The sequence below is a fragment of the Crinia signifera genome, chromosome 1 (assembly GCF_055691185.1).
Source record: "Crinia signifera chromosome 1, ASM5569118v1, whole genome shotgun sequence".
Taxonomy (NCBI): domain Eukaryota; kingdom Metazoa; phylum Chordata; class Amphibia; order Anura; family Myobatrachidae; genus Crinia; species Crinia signifera.
Genome location: NC_139217.1, coordinates 348,980,038 through 349,001,922, shown reverse-complemented (window position 1 = coordinate 349,001,922; position 21,885 = coordinate 348,980,038). Strand labels below are relative to the sequence as shown.

At 44.1% G+C, this 21,885-nt stretch overlaps 1 protein-coding gene across 1 annotated transcript in view; it reads left to right on the top strand.

The window, feature by feature from the left end:
- The first annotated feature begins 204 nt into the window (after window positions 1–204).
- Window positions 205–21,885, top strand: part of PRODH (proline dehydrogenase 1) — a 134,922-nt gene continuing 113,241 nt past the window's right edge. The window contains exons 1-2 of the mRNA XM_083146973.1: window positions 205–679; window positions 6,810–7,018. Coding sequence (XP_083003099.1) covers window positions 332–679; window positions 6,810–7,018 — 557 coding nt within the window. The 5' untranslated portion in view covers window positions 205–331. The remainder of the gene's footprint in view (window positions 680–6,809; window positions 7,019–21,885) is intronic.

Genomic DNA, 21,885 nt, shown 5'->3' with positions numbered 1-21,885 from the left:
GTATATACAGTACATATGTTGCGGAGGGTAGCATGGCTGCTACAGCTGCAGCTGTATAACATGCTCTCCCGCGCCCGCAGCTACATGACGTGTGTGAGATATGAGATGATCTACAACAACAGAAGCAGCAGCAGCGTGTGCAGATTACATCGACGCTACTTGTGTTACATAACTCGGCCGCAGCCAATCAGGGAGCGGGGGTGTGTGTCGGGGGGAGGGCGCTCCGGCTGCTCCGGGAATGTAATGCCGGGGAGTTCCCCATCACACCCTTATGTATCATCTGTTCGCGGCTCTCACGTGTACCAGACCCTGCAGCAGGCATCATAGATAGATGGCGTGCAGCAAAATGTCCACAGCAGCCAGGCTGGTCCTGAGCACCAGGAGCCACACCGCGCTGGCCACACGGGGGAGAGCCACTACGGCGGCCACCAAGGTGAAACGGGCTGCCGAGAGCCAGGCGCGGGAGGAGCCGCCAGAGGTGAAACAGTGGCTGCCGGGCTCGGAGGTGGATCGCGTGGGAAGAAGCGACCACCAGGGACTGAAGTCTTGTCCTTCTGTCACCATAAATTTTGAGAACACACAGGAAGCCTACAGGAGCAAGCCCACGTGGGAGCTGCTGCGGAGCATACTGGTGCTCTGGCTCTGCTCTGTGGATGCGCTTGTGGATCGGAATGAGCAGGTAAAAATGCTAAATGACACCACATATCCCATCATTGGGTTGGGTACACACTAGATGCTTTTTGATCAAGTTGGCTGATCGCAATGACTAAATGTTCAAATTGTCCTGTGTGTGTGTCACTGACGACGTGTGCTTCTGCATCATTCTTCAGATGAGCGATGGTGTATTTTATAATGGGTGGCGGGTGCAATGCGCGCAGTGCACATGTGCCCCTTAGTCCCATGGGGGCACACACTGCACCTAATGTTTTAATACACACCCCTCCAGAGTCATTTTAATCAGCGATCGCTGATTAAAATGTCCATTCCAATTTTACGAAGTTCTGCGCATTAGTCTGACCGCTATATTGCACTGTGTGGCGGGGTGCTGTGACTGGCAGAGATTAGGGTGCCCGAAGAAAGGAGGCTGCACATGGGCCTCCTCCTCTCTTAAAGTGCCACTAGCAAGGGCCATGTTGCAGAATGCAGCATGGCCCTTGCCCTTGCAGACATAGATCCTTATGTCATAGATCCTTATGTCTTTATGGTAAGTGCTGGTGCTATCTACACATGTGCATAACTTGCAAATGATTAGTTATTTATGATGGAAGACCATATAGGGCTGGGGTAGCCAACCCTAGTCCTCGAGAGCTACCAACAGTACATGTTTTGCAGGTCTCCTCACAGAATCACAAGTGAGCTGTCTGGAAAAAGTGAACTGTTGGTAGCTCTCGAGGGCTAGGGTTGGCTACCACTGATATAGGTAGAGTGACAAAATCATCCCTTTAATCCGGGACACATATTATTTACACAGGTTCTGTGGCTGGTTTTAAACTGCCACACCTCAAGACTCCATTTCACCTGGTTTTAAACTGCCACAGAACCTGTGTAATTAATATGTGTCCCGGATTAAAGGGATGAGTTGGTCACCCTAGATATAGGGCCAATGGCCATCACTATAAAGTAAAAGCGTGATCTGAAAAGATCTCTTTATTCTGAGAAGAAAAGTGTCGCCATATCTATTTTTGCTATAAGCATACCTAAATAGGAATAACAATGCATGACTTGCTAAATGCATGTAATGGTAAGTAATTCAAGGTTATAAACCTGATTAGTACAGTAAGCCTCCCATATGCTTTCAAAAAGTAAACTGGAGATCACATGTGACATAGTTTGCACAGTAAATAAAACCCAGTCTGTGCTCTTTTGTGTGACTAATGCTGTAAACTTTAAAAAAATTCTCCTCTGGAAGTGGAGATATAGTTGAATTAACACTTTGTTATGGTATGGTTATGGTTCATTTGTACTGGTAGCGTCCATTAATTGCTGAGTAGCTGGTCACACAAAGTATAATCCAGCTGATCAACATGCCTGCCCAAAGAGATGATGATGAAGTGTACAGTACCCACACACCTCACCAACTTTTTCATGGTCAGCTAGTTTTTCTCCACCTAGTTCTGCATTTTAGAAAATGAATGTTTAAACAACGATTCCATTGGGGTGCAACAACAAAATCATGAAAAAAAACTTCAACATTGTTGTGATGCAATAGGCATACCTCCCAACTGTGCCTATTTTCAGGGGCATTGTGCCACCCATGGACCACAGTGTCCCGCAGTGGGTTGGGGGAGGGGGCATGGCAAGAGGCTCCCAGAGCACTGGGCAGTGACAAAATCTGTAGTTGTGGCTTGGGATCACAGCATTCCCAAGAAGTCACGCCCTCTCTTTGCAGAGGATACAACACCTTTTTGGCAGTGTTTGAAGTACTATATGTTAGAGGTATGCAGTAGGTTTTGTGTTGTGTAAAGTTGACTTGAACTAATGTTGAATCGTTTAGAAGAGGTCCTTGTGATATCTAATATTGTGATTACTAGATTGTAAGCTCCTCCGAGTAGGGCCCTCTTCCCTCCTGTTGTCAAAGCCCACTTCTCTTCACATTTCACTCACAGCTCTCCTTTACTCCAACACTCAGTGACCATCTTCGTCTGCATACTCATCTCCATCATTGGCCTCAAAGCCTCTAGTTGTATGTTGATTGAGTCCTCACTACTTACATTTAAGCTGTAATGTGTATTGAACTGTGGCGCTCTTTATTTGTACTGTATTTTTGTTATTTATTCAATGTTATGCCAAGCTTTGTCTCCCTGTATTGTTCCTTTGTACGGCGCTGCGAAACACTTGTGGCGCCTTATAAATAAAATAATATTATTATTATTATTATTATTATTATTATTATCTACCAGGGGAATATTTATCCATGTTAGTTAACAGATAAATTGGGGAGAGAGAAAGTATCAACCAATCTGCTCCCACCTCTCACTTTATAGCCTGTGGGTCTATGTACTAAGATTTGGATGGAGACAAATTTTTCCAATACAGCCTTTGACATGGCAGCAGGGTGTGAAAGAAATCATGATGTTTAAAAAAACAAACAAAAAACCTTTCATCTGGAGCTTGATAAAAATGATCACGCAAACAAATATCAAAGCACAAACAATAATACCCAGTTCTTCTAAAATACTGTTACTTTAATATATATAATTTAAATGACTTGGCAGTGTCCCAATGAATCTTGGCATGGCGCAGCAAACTATACACAAAGTACAAACTGTAAAAGTAAAGAAACAGTAATGATAAGTTATAATAGTTTGCAATTGCCTTGCGTGATTTGTATATATGAATAAAGCCCCATAGACACTATACGAGGATATCGTGAAGAAAGGGGCCTTCTGAACTATGGCTCTTATTCAGATCTGATCTCAGTACAAATTTGTTCTCAAAATGGGCAAAACCATGTGCACTGCAGGTGGAGTAGATGTAACGTGCGGAGAGAGTTACATTTGGGTGGGGTGTGTTGAAACTTATATCAATAATGCAGCCAGTGTTTACCCTGCACAAAAACAAAATAACTCACACATCTAACTCTCTTCATATGTTACATCTGCCCCACCTGCAGTGCACATGGTTTTGCCCATTTTGAGAACAAATTTGTACTGCGATCAGATCTGAATAAGGGTCAATGGGCGGGATGTTTCGGCCCCTTCTCTGGCCACCGCATTCTTAATGATCGCATATGCTCTAATATATAGGGTTATTAACGCAAGGGACAGCTCTTGCGATAAGCTGTCCCTTGCGATGCGGCGCCGCGCTGGACTTCCGGGTCTTAGATCTGGGAGTCCATCTGCGCATGTGCAGAGCACGGATCCCTCACACACCGCTGCGGTAAGAAGCCCATAGGCTTCTGCAGGGAATCGCCAGCTTTTGCACTGCTTTAGGGGAATGTTATATGTTGTAGGGGAAATCGCCTAGTGCATATGAGGCTTAAGCCTACACATTAGGTATATTTAATGCCTTCAAAAAGAAACACAAGTTTTGCATACCTCCAAACATGACCCTCTCCAGGAGGGACTGAATGCTCTGCTCCTGGACTTCCCTCTTAATGTATGATTACCCTCATCTGTGTTTAAAACACCTTTCTTTTCAATGAACCTGTTCAACACAGGTGACAGCACTCATACATTAAGAGGGAAGTCCAGAAGCACAGCATTGTGTCCCTCTTGGACAGGGCCATGTTGGGAGGTATGAATTTTGTCAGTCCATAGCGGTTTTTCTATTTTGACTCCACTAAACTAAATGTGGAAAATCAGCTTTCTACTGAAGCTGATGTTGCTGCAGCTGTTAGCATTTGCTCTACTGCTACCATATTTTCATTACTAGCCACAGTTTCTGAACCAATGTACATTTTCCACCAATCTATTGGAGCCACTGTTGCCACAACATCATGGTCAATAAAGAGGTCGTTAAACATGGCTGCTTTTGCTTGTAACTTGATTAGTGTTGGTGGAAGTAGTTAAATGTTGGCAAACTTTTAACTTCTGCAGTTAAACAAGTACCACGGTAACATTATATAAGGGTGATTTCAATCAGCACACCTGCATGACAGTTAAGAGCTGATTGGTACTTTGTCTCTGTTCACTATTGAATCTTTCTCAAAGGCTTAGTACATAGACCTGTTTAGTTGGAAAAGATTGGCAGCATTTTTGCTGTCTGGATCCTGCGGTCAGCATTCTGACAGTCTGGGATTCTGGCTGTCTGTTTTCAAAACCGACAGAGCTAAGCAACAAAATCATTGGCTGCATACTTAAGTTTCAACAATGAAAACCATTTGACTGGGTTGTATCCACATCATCTTCCTGTTAGGACAGTTGGAAGCTGGTGGCATTATATGACTTTTCTGGTAGTAAATCAGGGATCACCCATGGCCATATCTGGCCTATTGCATGGATATTGACTGCAATATCCATATATATATATATATATATATATATATGTGTGTGATACTCTGTTATCATATCAAACCACTCTGCTGCTTTATGTGCCAAGAAAAGTGATCTGTTTAAAGAACAGTAATACTCCTTTCTTACTTAAGTTGCTTTCTGGTGTTTCTTCATCTGTAGCTGTGTCTTTAGTGGTAGTAAATTGACGCATTACAGACGTCTAACCTTGGTCCTCAAGTACCCCTAACAGTTCACGTTTTCCAAGTCATCCGGCAGGTGCACAGGTGCACTCATTACTCACTGACACATTTTAAAAGATCCACAGGTGGAGATAATAGTGTTCACTCTAGGATTTTTTTTTTTTTTAGGGCAGGGTGCTGACCACCAGGCAGGGCCCTTTTTTCAATCGGGACGGCACATTTTATATTAGAAGTTTAAATTAGAAACAAAAAAATATATATATAAAAAATTGCCAACGCACTAGGATTACACCCATTAAACATTCTCCTACTCTGCTATGCCCATTACATATTCTGTTGTAATGACAATGACCTATTATGGCGCAATACCCATTACACATGATGGCACACAACAAAAGTTTTCAGCGGCATGTCAGCACGGTGGGAGGCAGCGTAAGGGCGCACAGTGCCACACACAAAAAGGGCAGGGTGCATTTTGAGGTTTTGAATATGGGCAGGTTCGCACCCTGCAAAAGAAGCTTAAGGTGCATACACACATAGAGATTTTTCTGTCTGATCTATCTGGTGGGAACAAAAACCTGGAAATGTTTGGTAGCAAATGACAATCAAAAAACTGTTCCCAAATGCTTGAAAACAGACAGTGATCAGTCAGACAAATTGTTTAAATCATTCTGATATAATACATTTATCAAAGCTAGGGATGCCAATCCCGGGGCATTTTTTCAATCCCGGAATTCGGGATTGAAAAATGCCCGATCCCGGGATTGGCTTCCCTAATCTGGTTATCAGGGGATGTGTGGATAGCTGGATGTGTCATTCTAACAGCTAAAGGCTCTACAGCTGCCACAGCTGAATAGCTTCCTTACATGTGTGTACAGCTCATATCTGTTTGGAAGTCAAAAAAACCTGCCTCGGCCGCCCCGCATGTTTACTTACAGTTGCGTGGAGCGGGTGGTCGAGACGGGGAGATGGAGCCAGGGTGGGAGGGACGACCTGGGTTGATGCAGCCCGACTTGTCATCTGGCGGGCAGGCGAGCGGGCTGGCCCGCGGTCTTCTGCCTGGTCCGCTCAGCAGCAGTGCGGGTGGGCGGACTTGTCTTTTGGTGCCCGGCACAGCCTGTGCGGCCTGCGCAGCGTGACCTCTGACGTTGTCACGCTGCGCAGAGTCGCGTTGCCCGGGACGGGAGAAGCCGGGCAGCTGCTGAGCACCAGCTCAGACGCTGCCCGGCATTAGACTGCGCATGCGCAGTCTAATCCCGAAATCCCGGGATTGGAAACTCCAATCCCGGGATTGTAATCCCGGCTTTTTGGGGGCCAAATCCCGGGATCCCGCCGATCCCGATCCCGGGATTGGCCACCCTAATCAAAGCATATCTTTTTTTCTGTTTTCCTGCATTTGGGTGGAAATTTTTGATTGTCATATGCTTACATACATTTCCAGGTTTTTGTTCCCACCAGATAGATCGGACGGATAAATCTGTACGCACCTTTAGAGGGAACACTAAGCTAATTATTGCACTTGTGATACTGTGTGGAGACCTGTAATCAATCAAGAGTATCGAACACTTAATTATGCAATAAATCTAAATAGAAGAAATAATGCATTTAGAGAAAACAAAATCTAACTTATTTTTTTTTTTTTTTTTTTTTTGCGCTCTTCTATATTTTCTCTAAGCTGCTCCAATTATCAAGAAAAGTACTTGGACAGACGCTCTTTGAAACCATAATGAAGATGACCTTCTATGGCCACTTTGTTGCTGGAGAAGACCAGGAGTCCATTAAACCATTGATAAGGCGCAATCATGCATTTGGAGTTGGGTCTGTCTTGGACTATGGTGTGGAAGAAGATCTTACTCATGAAGAGGCAGAAAAGAAAGAGATTGAGTCAGTATGGTTATTATATATTTACAATCAATATTTAAGTAAATTTTACAAGGTGCACCAGTGCTCATACAGTGGGGTAAATGGGACTTACAAGGTAGACAAAGGCCATTGCCATTTGGAAAAGGGCACAGCTGAAATAATGAGTGAGTGGTCATAGTTGTTAGTGTGAGTAAAGGTGCATACACACTGGGCGTTTTTGAACAGTGTGTATGCAGAGCGATCGTATGAAGATTATTGGTTTGAGAAATCGTTCAGTGCATACACACTAAGCAAATATTTTTTTCAGATTTGTCAATACCACTTAAAAAGTAGGAGACTGTGGAAAGTGATTCACGTAGCTGGTAAAACAGGATGACGGCAGGTGGCTATGATGTGGAAGCACGCATCAGCGCTCATCGTCTAGCCATACACACTAGGTGATTTTGAGCTCAAAGTACTGTAGTCCATGAAAGGACTCAAATTTGCACCAACAGGCACTCTGAACAAATTTGAGATATACCTAGACATTAAAGCTTTCACAAGGAAACTGACACTCAAAAAGTATTTTGCACAAGACAGAATACAGTAGTACCCAAGATCAGCAATGACCATTTTCAACACACACAACTCAAACAACCATCAACATTCTACCCAATCCAAGCCAGAGGACACATAATTAATACTTTTGAACACATTGTACTGAAAGACATGGAAAAGATCGACAACAGTTCAAAACACAAACAACAGATTCTTGCAAGAAAAGAGAGAGACTCTCTCAAACAACTAGAGAAAGACAAAAGTGAAAAAATCGTAGTGAAACCCGCAGACAAGGGGGGGGGGGTATAGTCATCCAGGCCAAAGGAATATACATCAAGGAATCACACCGACTCCTTGGAGACACACACAACTCAAGAGTGACCCTACAGTACAAAAAAGAACTCCCAAGAACACCTCAAACAGGGCCTAATCTCAGGAATATTGAACATACAGGGACATGATTACTTGAACCCAGTTCACCCATCATTCCCAGTATTTTACCAACTCCCCAAGATCCACAAAAGCATGCAGCACCCACCAGGGAGACCCATATTTTCTGGTATAGATTCAATCACCTCAAACTTATCCAGATACATTGACTATTTCCTACAAAAACCTGTCCGCAATCAGAAGTCATACCTAAGAGAGTCTACAAACATTGAAAGACATCAACTGGTCAACAGGAATGTGGTTATGCACAAGTGACGTGATGCCACTATACACTGTAATCAATCACACACAAGGAATAGAGCGCACAAAACATAACCTAGAAACAGATTCCGCAATACCTGAAGAACAACGAGATTTCATTACCAGTTCCATCAGATACATATTGGAACATAACTACACATGGTTTGACAACCAGTTTTACCTCCAGCAGACAGGTAAAGCAATGGGGACAAGGTTTGCTCTGAGCTATGCCAACCTGTTCATAAGTAGGTGGGAGGACGAAAACATCTGGCAGGGGCATGACTTCAGAGCAAACCTTGTCCTGTGGAAGAGGTACATAGATGACATCCTGTTTATATGGGACTCCTGTTTATATGGGACTTCATAACACATATCAATTCAAACGACAGGAACCTCAAATTCCCGACACATTATAGCCAAGAGAGTAGAGTTCCTAGATTTAGATATATTCATAGAGAACAACATTGAGACCAAAACATTTCACAAACATGTAGACATGAACAGTTACATCCTCTCCACTAGCAGCCATCATCCAAGTTGGATCAACAGTATCCCACTAAGCCAATTCACAACAATCAGATGCAATTGTTCCCAAACAAAGGACTATCCCAAACCAGGTCAAGACCTCATAAAGAAATTTGAGGAGAAGAAATACAATATCATAACAGTTAAGGAAGCATTTTACAAGGTAGGGGAGACACCCTACTGTCACCCCACGGACCTAATGACACAATAAAGATCAAAGGATAGAAAGATCTACTTCATAACACAGTACAGCCAATATGCTCAGCACATCAAGCTCATAGTAAACAAACATTGGAACATCCTACTCAGAGACAACATTCTTTCAGGCATACTACCACCGAAACCAAAAGTAGTTTACAAAAAGACACCAGACCTCAAAAAAAGGCTGGTGCGGCATCACATCCTTCCGACATCTAGCAAACAAACCACAATAGATGGCCTAACTAGATCTCCGGGATTCCACCATTGTGGATCCTGTGCAGGCTGCAAAACAACCAATCGTAACAGTAGACAAACAAAGACCAAAGTCACCTCACACAGCACAAGAAAACAATACACCATTAAACAGGAACTGAGTTGCAACACCAAGAGAGTGGTATATTTGATCACATGCCCTTGTGGAATGCAATATGTGGGCAGGACCATTAGACCCTTGAAAGCAAGGATTTATGAACACATAACAAACATAAAAAGAGGGTTTGACCAATACAGCTTGTCAGTACACTTTAAAGAGGTGCATAGCCAAGACCCCTCACACATGGAATTCACAACGATAACACAAGCCCCCCAAAACTGGTGAGGGGGTGATTACAACAAGAAACTAAACGAGGAAGAATTGAAATGGATCTACATGCTACAAACACTACAACACAAAGGACACAATGTGGACTTTAATATCAGTTCCATTACTTGAAAATGACGCTCAATATCCTTAACTCCCACTGAACCCATGTCTTTTGTGAACCACATTTTATCATTATTTTTATCTATATTCTGTATCTTCCAAATTCTTTGACCAATCTGACCAAGTTTTCATATGCTATCTACACATGGAGAAACAGTTTCCCTCCTCACATGTATAGCTCATCTAAATTACAATTCATGCAGTGCAAACAGAGATCGCAAATAATGTGATTCCAAAATCCATCAACCTGATGAATGCATAAACCAAGAAATTATATTAATCGTAAGCTGCCTCAAACACGCATTAAACACTAACAAGAAAAAGCTGCAGGTAAAATGACAATTTGAACCCACATATGAACTGTCAATCTTCCACACTCACCATTCATTACGGAGAAAACAGTCCGGGCCCACCAGAACATCAACCAATGACGGATCAGCGCATACTAAATGGACCTATAAAGATGAAACCACCCGCATCCTTAAAGGCTTAAAAGCCGCAACGCGTTGGATGTGTACACTGTACTTCCCGTCCAGTGCATTAGTGACAGGAGTCAGAACCGGAAGTATTGCAGGAACACGTCACCCGCCACCTGATACCCTGAAGTGGCCGACCGGCATGTAACACCAACGCTGCCTGCAGTCCCGGCAAACTCTTACGGTGCTTCTCAGAATTCCAGCACTAGCAGGACAGCAGCATGTCCTACCACTGCCGGAGAGGTCGGGCAGCAGCAGTCCAGATTACAGCGATCCAGGTAACGCTAGACAACCCCATGACTTTGAGGTAAATCCTCACACCCCCTATTCCAATTGGGAACACCACCAACGGAGCAGCACATCCTCCTAGGCAAATAGAAACATACCATTAAGCTACACCATCCAAAAAGTGTGCGGCTAAGTGGGAGGCTGCCAGAGCACACATATAGTTACATAGTAGGTGAGGCTTGCGTCCATCTAGTTCAACCTATGTTTATAGTAGCTTATCCCTTGTTGTATAGTATGTTCTGATATTTTTAAGACCGATTATGTTACTTATTCGTACCCATGGATGTTTTTAACCAATAAATGTTTATCCAACCTTATTTTAAATGTATTTATAGTGTCCGCCGACACCACTTCTCCAGGAAGATAGTTCCAAAGTTTCACTGCTCTGTAAAGATTTTTTTTTTCTTCTAGATGAACAAAATCTTTTCTTCTAATCTAAACTCGTGCCCTCGCGTCCTAGATTCCTTTCTAGTAGAAAAAAGGGTGTTTTACAGTTCCTTATATTGGCCCCTAATATATTTATACATGTTGAGCATATCCCCCCCTTAAATGTCTTTTCTCTAGTGTAAATAGTGCCAAATTGTTTAATCTTTCCTCGTAGCTTAAATTCTCCATTCCCCTAATAAGTTTTGTTGCTCTTCTTTGGATTTTTTTTCTAATTCTATGATGTCCTTTTTATAGTGTGGGGCCCAGAACTGCACTGTGTATTCGAGGTGCGGTCTAAGCAATGATTTGTACAGAATCATAATTACTTTTGAGTCCCTAGTTTCCATGCCCCTTTTAATACATGCGAGAATTTTGTTGGCCTTTTTTGTTGCTATATTACATTGAGCACTACACCCCAGTTTGTTGTCTATTTGGACTCCTAGATCCTTTTGAGTACTGAATAACCCAATTCATCCCCGCTTAGGTTATAACTAGCACACTGGTTATGTCTCCCGAGGTGCATGACCTTGCATTTGTCCACATTGAACCTCATCTTCCACATGTAGACTTTTTTGCCCACTCATCTAGATTGTCCAGATCATTTTGAAGCGTGGTGACATCTTCTGATGATTTAATAACTCTGCTCAGTTTTGTATCGTCCGCAAAGATGGATACATTGCTGAGTAACCCCATCCCAATAGTGTTAATAAAAATGTTAAACAAAATGGGCCCAAGAACCGAACCCTGTGGCACTCCACTTAGTACTGGTATCATATTTGATACGGCACTGTTCTTTGTTCTCTATTACACAGCCAGTTCCCTACCCATCTACAGATATTTGCCCCTAATCCCATGTCCTCCATTTTATTTATCAACCTCTTGTGTGGTACTGTGTCGAAGGCTTTAGCAAAATCTAGGAAAATCACATCTACGGGGTTTCCATTATCAAGGTTTTTGCTAATCTCTTCATAGAAACCAAGTAGATTAGTTTGGCATGAACGATTTTTCACGAACCCATGCTGGATATTACTGAGTAAACTATGAAGGTCTAAATATTCCTGGATCCCATCTCTTAAAAACCCTTCAAATAGTTTACCCACTATTGATGTTAAACTAACAGGTCTGTAATTAGCGGGATCCTCCTTTTTTGAATAATGGCACTACCTCTGCTATTCTCCAGTCTTTTGGTACCTTTCCTGATGATAGTGAATTATCAAAGATATAATGTAGAGGGGAAGCTAATTCCTCCCTTAATTCCATTAGTACCCTAGGATGAATCCCATCTGGCCCAGGTGATTTTATGTGTTTTGATTTTGCTGAGCCTCAATATTTCCTCAGTAGAGAAATCAATATTGAGGTTCGGCTTGTTCATCCCATTTGTGGTATGTGTGCGTTCCACAGTCTGCTCTCCCTTAGTAAACACTGATGAGAAGAACTCATTTAACAGTTCTGCTTTTCCCTTGTCCTCCGTAAAACTTTTTCCATTGATATCAGTTAGTGGGCCTATGTTGTCCTTAATTATACGTTTACTATTTATGTATTTGAAAAACTTCTTGGGGTTAGTTTTACCTTCAGTGGCTATGCACTCTTCATAATCCCTTTTAGCTACTTTGATACTGATAGAAGGAACTTTAACAGCAAGCCCCAACTGTCTGAATGAGTCAGACCCCCCCCCCCCCCCCCCCACCATTTGGCAGCAAAGTCAGCGGCAATTACCAGGAGTGGACCATAGATTCCAGGTTAGGGACCTATTGGAAAAAGGGATCCATCCTATATTAAAGTGTGTATGGGCCTTAATGTAAGCTTTAATAAAGATCACTTTTCTGGGAAGCGGTACATCTGTCAGAACAGACTTAGGTCTACAGTCATTAGGTCGACATGGCTCAAGGTCGACATGGGCCAAGGTCGACATGGTTTTAGTTTGACAGTCATTAGGTTGACATGAGTTTTTCACCGTTTTTTTACCCGAATGTCGACATGGACACAGTTGGGAGTCGAACCACAGCCCCTCGCTTCGCTCGCTATGCTTCGGGCACTATTTTACTCTCCCACCACGCCCTAGTGGATGTTAGGGCATGAAATACCGCCTGTCGGCTCAAAAAACAGTGAAAAACTCATGTCGACCTTGGCACATGTCGACCTTGGGGACAGTCGACCTAATGACTGTCGACCTAAGTCTGGTCTGACAGATGACCGTTTCCCACTTTTCTGAGAGTGGGGTCCTCATTTTATAAAGCAGTGCAAACAGTGAAGAAGTTGCCATGGTAACATTTATCAAGTGCCTCCTATATGTTTATATGTTTATACATAGCAGCTGATTGGTTGACATGAGCAATTTCTCCACTCCTTTTTTTTTTTTTTTTGTACTTCAGAAATAGACCCCAGTATTTGAAGATTAGGGGATGGTGTAATCAAGGAACACGAATATGCAGTTGAAAACCCCATTATCTATGTTTTTACCACATTTTGGTATTCTCTAACCCCCTTTTGCCGGGGCAGCGCTGCTAAGGGTATCGCCAGCAAAAGCTATACCCTGTAAAAGCCCATGTGCTTCTCTCTGCAGAGCTGTGTGAGGGATCTGTCACAGATCCCTCCCTGTATGCCCCGTGGCTGGGCTGTGTCTTTGCGCATGCACAGAGGGACTCCCAGGTGTTGGACAAGAGCTGTCCCTTGCGTTAATAATCACATATGTTAGTGCATATGTGGTTAGTAAGAATGCGGTAGCCGGCGGAGATGGACTGTGAATATTAGTACATTCAACCCATAATCTTTTTGCACATCTTTGGTGTGGTTGTGATTGGCAATACTACGTGCCCCCCCCCCCCCCCCCTGTACTGCTAAACAGCTGTTTGACTGTATCCTGCTAAAATGCAATGTATAGATGCAGCCATAGATTTAAATGTGCAGGCTCCTTCTTGCCAAATAGGTCTTGGTACTTGTTTCCTATCTGGGCGCCCAGGTTTTCTACGTACGGCACCGTAATGAAATCGGATCGCATCGCATCGTACACATACACGATATTGAACGATGCGATGCGATCCGATTCGATTTCCCATAGGAAACAATGTGAAATGGCTCAATTTAGCCAAATTATCATAGGAACAATAGTAAATGGGCCAAAAACACCCCTGAACATTGAAATGTCCCCCCAAAAGTAGTTGACGCCACCCCGCCATCAACGTGAACCCGAAGCGTGGCGAGCGCAGCGAGCCCGCGAGGGGCGGCGGTACGCGTCCTCTGACCTTTTCATGCCCTACTATCCACTAGGGCGTGGAGTGAGAATAGAATAGTGTGGCGAGCGCAGCGAGCCACCGAGCCCGAAGCGTGGCGAGCGGACGCGGATACCTTCACAGTTATACGCGTCCCCTCGCGGGCTTCCCAGGTGTCCATGGTGACGCGGACACCTGGGAAGCCCGCGAAGGGACGCGTTTACCTGTGAAGGTATCCGCGTCCCCTCGCGGGGCTCGCTGCGCTCGCCACGCTTCGGGCTCGGTGGCTCGCTGCGCTCGCCACACTATTCTATTCTCACTCCACGCCCTAGTGGATAGTAGGGCATGAAAAGGTCGGAGGACGCGTACCGCCGCCCCTCGCGGGCTCGCTGCGCTCGCCACGCTTCGGGTTCACGTTGATGGCGGGGTGGCGTCAACTACTTTTGGGGGGACATTCCACTGCTCTGTGGGTTTTTTGGGGGTTTCTGGCCCATTTACCATTCTTCCCTATGCTGATTTGGGTAAATTGATCCATTTAACATTGTTTCCTATGGGAAATCGAATCGCATCGCATCGTTCAATATCGTGTATGTGTACGATGCGATGCGATCAGATTTCTCTACGGAGAATAGCATGGTGCGCAATTAACTTAGCGGGCGCCCAGATAGGAAACAAGTACCTAGGTCTTTTAAAAGGGACCTGTCAAAATACAATGGAGGTTATTCTGGTTGACTCGCAAAGCTGTGAATTTGCAGCTTTGCAAGTCCAATAGACACCGCCCTGCGAATACCGCGTACTCCTGCATGGCTGCGAATGGATGTTTAACATGAACATCCATTTGCAGGCTGTGGGGGAGCACGCACATCATTTGATGGTCGGCAACCATCGAATGATGTGGAAGGCCTACACACATATAAGGTTACTCTCAGGTAGCCTTCGATCTGCATGGGCATTTGGCAGGAAGTAGGCCCACGTCACGGGCTGATTTCAATGGGTATGCCCATGAAACTCTGGGAGTTCCCATTGGCGGGACTATCTTCCGCCGCCCACTGTTTTGGGTGTGTGCACCCAGCGAACAGTCTGTTCGCTGTGGCTGCATGCACCCCGTGTAAGCACATGTGCAGAAATGCCCCGTGCGAACGGACCCTCAAGGTGTAAACACAGCCTATCCCAACCGAGCCGGCAGTGAGTCATGACCTATCACTAGTAGGTGATCTTCTTGTAAGACTGTGGGCCAACAAGAAGTGTGCGTTAAGTATGATTTAGAAAGGTAATATAAAAAATATATATAATGCAGAAAATCCTCATGTATACAGTTTGCATCCACAGTACAGTCACCAAATGTATCCTTGGGGGAAAAAAAATCCTTTTTTATTACCACCAACAGTTGTGCATCCAGCTTCACATGCTGTAAATAGCTCATTCTCCTCTACATACACTTTTTGTGCCCTTTCAGAACTTTCTCAAGATTTATGTAAATAGCTATTGAACCCTTATTCAGTATAATTTTATTAATAAATCTACGTATTGTGATGGTGAAAATGGCAATATCGGTAAAGGAATTTAGAATACTGTAGAAAGTGAAAGAGACCATGGACACAGACAGAGGACTTTATATAGGGCACAGTAGCAAAAACCTTTGAGGGGGGGCCCCACACAATTTGGAGATTGATCAAGCCTTTCTCCCAGGACCTAAAATGAGGGCCCAACACTGATACTATTGTTAGAAAAGTGCAGCAGAGGCTGTTCTTCCTTAGGCAACTGAGGAAGTTCAACATCCCACAGAAGCTTGTGCTCCTCTTCTACTTTGCGATTGCGGAGTCTGTACTGTGCTCCTTGATACAGGTCTGGTATGGCTCCGCCAGAGAGAGACAAATGCAGACTCGAAAAGGTAGTCAGAACTGCGGAGATAGTCAAGGACCAACTACATCCCGGCCATGGCTTGTTTAACCTGCTGCCATCAGGCAGAAGCTACAGGGCCATTCCCACCAGAAATTTAAAAAGTTTCTTCCCTCAAGCGGTTCACCTGCTGACACTTGAACTCCCTGTCCAGTCACGTCATAATCCTCTGCACATTTAACACGTTGTCCCCATGGAATATCTTTCTGTATGACTGCATTTGTTCCCCAACCTGTTTATATTGTTTTATATTGTATACTGTTTACTTGTTACCTCCTGGCTGTTGCACAGCAAACCAAAAACAAATTCCTAGTATACCTGGCCAATAAAGCTGATTCTGATTATTTGTACTGGATGAACTTAACTTTGCTGTTGCATTCCATCACACGGGGGAAAGAGTGGCACACAGCTGGGGAGATGGAGGCCCGCTGATGTAACGAAAAGGAGATCTGCACCCTATCGCCCCGTCACCATCTCAACTCACCGCTTCTTGCCCCCATCACTTTCACCCTGACTAATCCTCTCGCCTGCAGTTATCTCTCCCCTATCACTACGCCAACGCCTCACCCTCGTCACCACACCATGGTCCTCTCCTCAAATAATCTCACTCCCTCAACACCCCCCACTCCATCGCTTTAATGTATTTTTGCTTTCTCCCAGTCCCCTTTTTCTCTGTCCCCTGCTGTTCCTCCTCTTTCTCTCCATTTTTGTCCCCCTCTCCTATCTTTTTCCCTGCCAAAACCAGGGTTGAAATGCAATGTTGCTCAACCCAGGAATTTTCAGTGGCACTTTCGCACCGCGACCCTGGTTGGAGACGAAAAGACACGGCAATATCCCGGGTCCATAGTGTGGTCTGAAAGCGGTATAAGTTAGCTATGCAACACTTTGATATCTGTGTCTAAATCTGAAAGTAAATTAATGTGAAAATAATAATGCCGTGTCCAATTCTCCACCCGTCTGGTGCTTTTTGTTAAGAAGAGGCTAATTAATATATGCTGAAATACAATTGTAGATTTCAATTTTTAAATCTATAACCATGGCTGGTAAAAGCGCCTTGTTGACATTAACGTGCCGATATATATCTAATCTCACCCGGAGAGACGATACTTTATGCCATTGTCCTCATTAATCACATCCTTCAGGATAAATTAGCTATTTATTCAGGTGAACTCCCTTAATGAAAGAAAATGTTCTGCGCTGTGTGGCTGCATTTACAATGTGTCTCATTCTTGATGCATATACCTAATTATGCAACTTTTAGTGTTGCCAGAAACAAGATGTTCTATCTCCACTCAATGCACATTTCTAAAAGCACAGCAAATTTTCTGAAGCACAGTGTTTCCCTGCATTAAGCAGAATTACATGGGATACACCTGCCTTAAATCCCTATAAATTCCTCCACTAATTGTTTTGAATATTGGAAGCCAGTTATCTGTTCCAGTGGTCGCTCCCACCCCCCTTCTCATAAGAGTTATCTGGGGGCATATATGTAATGGGGTCTGAGTTTGAGGTGTGGGATGCTGCCTGATCTCTGGGGCTTTTTAAAGCGGCAATCCTTTACTAGGGAAAACCATGCCCTTTTTTTTTTTTTTAATGATTTGCTGTTTTAAAAGAAAAAAAATTACCCAGAATTAATTTGATTAAATTCTTAATTTGATTCAATTCTCCCATTTTCACTGATATCTTCCTGCTTCTGGAAATGGAAGAACTAAAAACTGTGTCGAAAACAAAAGGTGCCAGTAAGGCGTACATACCATTGTGTATCATGGTTGCAATTAAACAAAGGTTTATGCATTTTGAGTCTTGTGCATTAAAATTGATAGCAAAATCTTTCAATGTTTATACAAATGTCTTCTATTAATAAGATTGGGTGCAACCATGAATAAACCAATAACCAATAAAACCTGGTATGTTGTGTGCAGCACCCACTGCTTCACACTAGAGGAACTGGTTAAACACAACTCCTTGATTTACCGCAGCCTGCATTACGAGATGACACAAAGCCAGAATTTGGTACTGGAAAGCCGCTTCCAACAAAATGTGTATTTGGTCATAATTGCAAAAAAAAAAAAATAACATTGGTAAAAACTGCTATCTGGGGTCGGGCAAAAGATCAACCCTGGCATCCCGATATGGAGAATCCCGATGGGCTCCGTTAGGTACACAGCTCTCTACCACTTAACCCTCCCCACTAGTGCATTAATCCAGTCCCCCCACTAGTACCTAAACCTAACCCCCTGTTTATGGATGTCCGCGTGCGTGCCCAGCATACTCCTTGATCAGGAAGCCAGCTGTCTGTATACTGGCTTCAGCATCCTGACCCTTTCAAAATTCCAGCGCCAGGCTTCTGATAGTAGTCATGCTCCCCCATGCCAAAAACATTTCTGGTGCCCCCCCCCCCCCCCCCCCCACCTCTGTCTCCCTGTCCCCTCTTCACCTGTCTCTATCTCCCTTTATCTCTCTGTCCTCCCTGCCCTGTATGGTATGGTTCTGTGGATTTTCATGTGGAGCTCTCCTGGCATTGTGTGTGTGTGTGTGTGTGTGTGTGTGTGTGTGTGTGTGTGTATATATGTATGTATGTATGTATGTGTGTGTGTGTGTGTGTGTGTATATATATGTATATATATATAATATATATATACTTGTGGTACGGTCCGGCACTCCGTCCTCATGGGCAACTGCCCCGGTGCCCGTCTCGGTGGATAGCAGAGATGAAGAAAAAGACTGGCACTCGTGGGTCTTTTTAGAAACTGTATTAAACTGTGGAACAACCAACGTTTCGGGGCTGCGCCCCTTTGTCAAGGTGTGTGTGAACAAATGACATCAAAACGTGCTTACCTTAAATAAGGGTGAGTGATTAGGAGGCTGCGTGGTATGCTGGGCCGGGCCTGCTCCATCAACGGGTCGTGTCGCCGGAACTGGCTCACAGGAAGGGGTCACTGAACCGCATGAACGACGCGCTATGGAGCGCAGGCTCCAGCAGCGCCGGAAGTGAGGGGTGGATGGAACGCACGCACAATGGTTGTCATGGTGCTGTGATAATACCCGGTGGGCGGCATTTGAGGTCCAGCATTACACGTAACCTGAAATAATAACAGAAGTGAAAACGAATCATTACAAAAACATGTGTATAAAAGTTGCTAATAAACATTGCATATGTGGAAATATTACATATAAAAAATCGAGCACAATTAAATCTCCTAGTGATGATTAAAACTGTGACATGCGCGAAGCGCGTGATATATTAAAATCAGCCACTGGCCGGTTTCAGCAGGTACACTGGAACTACCAAGTATAGATAGATGCTGGCTCAGTAAACTAAAGGTCGTCACTGTGTGTGTCGACCTATCTGGTTGGTATGTGGAAGGGGACGCTATGGGGGCCAAGTATGGGCTGAAGGAGCCTGAAATGTTTTGGGTGAACCAAATTCTGCTTGTATGGCAGGCTCTGTGGTCCTTTTCAGGGAGAATACATATCTATATCAAACATTATGAAGAGTAACAGGGACAGCAGGGTGACACTGCAAATAGTATTGGCAATGTGCCAGCTCCTGTAGATACATAAATAATGCTGTTGCAATCAGAAAAAATTAAAGGGACAGTAAGAAGAAGCGGAGAGAAGAAAAAGCACACTATATAGGCGTGTATTACACCAAGGGATGTATCTAGGGCCTAATATAGGCCTGTCTTATACACTTTATCTTTACACTGGAAGAAAATCAAAGGGATAGTAAGAGGTAGCGGAGAGAAAGAAAAGCACACAATATGAGCGTGCATACGTCTATGTAGGTATTTAAGGCCTAATGAGAACCTGTTGGGTACATTATATCTTTACAATGGAAGAAAATCAAAGGGATAGAGAGAAATAGCAGAGAGAAAGAAAAGCACACAATATGGGCGTGCCTACGCCAGAGTGGATATATGAGGCCTGATAAGGACCTGTCTGATACATAATATATATTACAATGGAAGAAAATCAAAGTGATAGTAAGAGATAGCGGAGGGAAAGAAAAGCACACAATATGGGCGTGCACACACCAGTGTAGGTATCTGGGCCTGATAAAGACCTGTCTTATACATTATATCTATACAAGGGAAGAAAATCAAAGGGATAGAAAGAAGTAGCAAAGAGAAGGAAAAGCACACTGTATGGGCGTGCATACACCAGTGTAGGTGTCTGAGGCTTGATGAGGACCTGTCTAGTACATTATATCTTTACAATAGAAGAAAATCAAAGGGATAGAAAGAGGTAGCGGAGAGAAGGAAAAGCACACAATTAAACTGGCCCTATTATTATGAGATAGCGTGGCCTCATCTGTACGGTTATACGTGACTTAAAGCATTGTTTATAGGAAAACATTCAAAGGCAGTCTGTCATTCAGCCCCCATGGCTTCACTGATTTTAAACGGTTAATCCATCTTGTTTCTAGGCGTAGTAGTTTACCGCCTCTGTCTCCTCTTCTTAGGCTATCCGGGATGTGATCAACTGCCATATGTCTCAGGTCACATAGTCTGTGTTTCTCCTGTGCGAAATGTTTCGCCACGGGCTGATCGTTCCCCTTGCCCGCTAGAGCTTGGCTGATGGCCGAGCGGTGCAGAGCCATGCGTTCCCTCATAGTCCTGATAGTTTTCCCCACATACGTCAACTTGCACGGGCAAGTGATCACATATATAATGTGGGTTGAGGTGCAAGTTAGCACCTGTCTGATAGGGAACCTCTCTTGGGTATTAGGGTGCGTGAAGTGGGTACCAATATCCATATGCTGACAAGTGGTGCATTTGATGCACCTGTAACATCCTGGTGCCTTACTTAGGAAGTTACTCCTGGTGCTACCCGCAGATAAGAAGCCTGTGACATCGTTGTGCACCAGCGTATCTTTTATGCTTTTGCCCTTGGTATAGCATAGCATAGGTCTCTTGTTCTGGAAGCCAGGGAGATTCTTATCCGTTTTAATAATAGGCCACAGTGCTCGTGTTGCCCTGGGTAAGATAGCGCTGGCTGTGTTAAATCTGGTCACAAATGGCAGGATTTCTTGCTGGGGTTGTTTCGGATTTTGTGCTCTCTTCAGAAGGCTTTCCCGCTCCATGGCCAGTACCTCTTGTTTCTGCAGCTTGAGGGTCTTTGTCTCATAACCTCTTTGTTCAAACTTGGCCACAAATCTGTCCAGAACCTGAGGTAGCAGCGCTGGGTCACTGGTAATTCTGGCAGCCCGTACCATTTGGGACTTGGGTAGTCCCCTCTTCAACGCCCTTGGGTGGAAACTGTTTGCCCTAAGGAGGGTGTTCCTATCCGTGGGCTTAGAGTAGACTGCAGTACTTAATAGCCCATTGTTGTTCATAACCAAAACATCGAGATAATTAATTTCTTTATATGAGAAGCTGTACGTTAGCTTAATGGGTGACTCCCGGGAATTGATGTTGGCTATGAGTACTGCTAGGGCCTCCTCACCTCCCGTCCAGATCATAAACAGGTCGTCTATGTACCTGGTGAACATGACGATGTGCTGTTGTGTGTCAGGGTCATCCAGGAGCATGGTTCTTTCCTGTTTGAACATGTATATGTTGGCGAATGAGGGTGATACACAACTCCCCATCGCACACCCGGATTTTTGACGAAAGAACTGGCCGTTAAAAAGAAAATAGTTCTTGGTCAGAGTCAGGTCTAGGAGCTTCATGTATAAGTCCAGATCTAGGGTACTCATGTTATTTTCCATGAGAAATTCTCGCATGACCGACAGACCATCTTGTTGGGGGATGCTGGTATACAAACTGGTGACGTCCATGGTCACCAGCAGAGCCCCTGTAGGAAAAGTAGATAGCTGGTTCAGCCTGTTCAGAAAATCGGTAGTATCCTTTATGTGGGAGGGTTGTTGGATAATGAGGGGTTGGATGATACTGTCCAGAAATTGGGATATGGGTTGGTATATGGACTGGT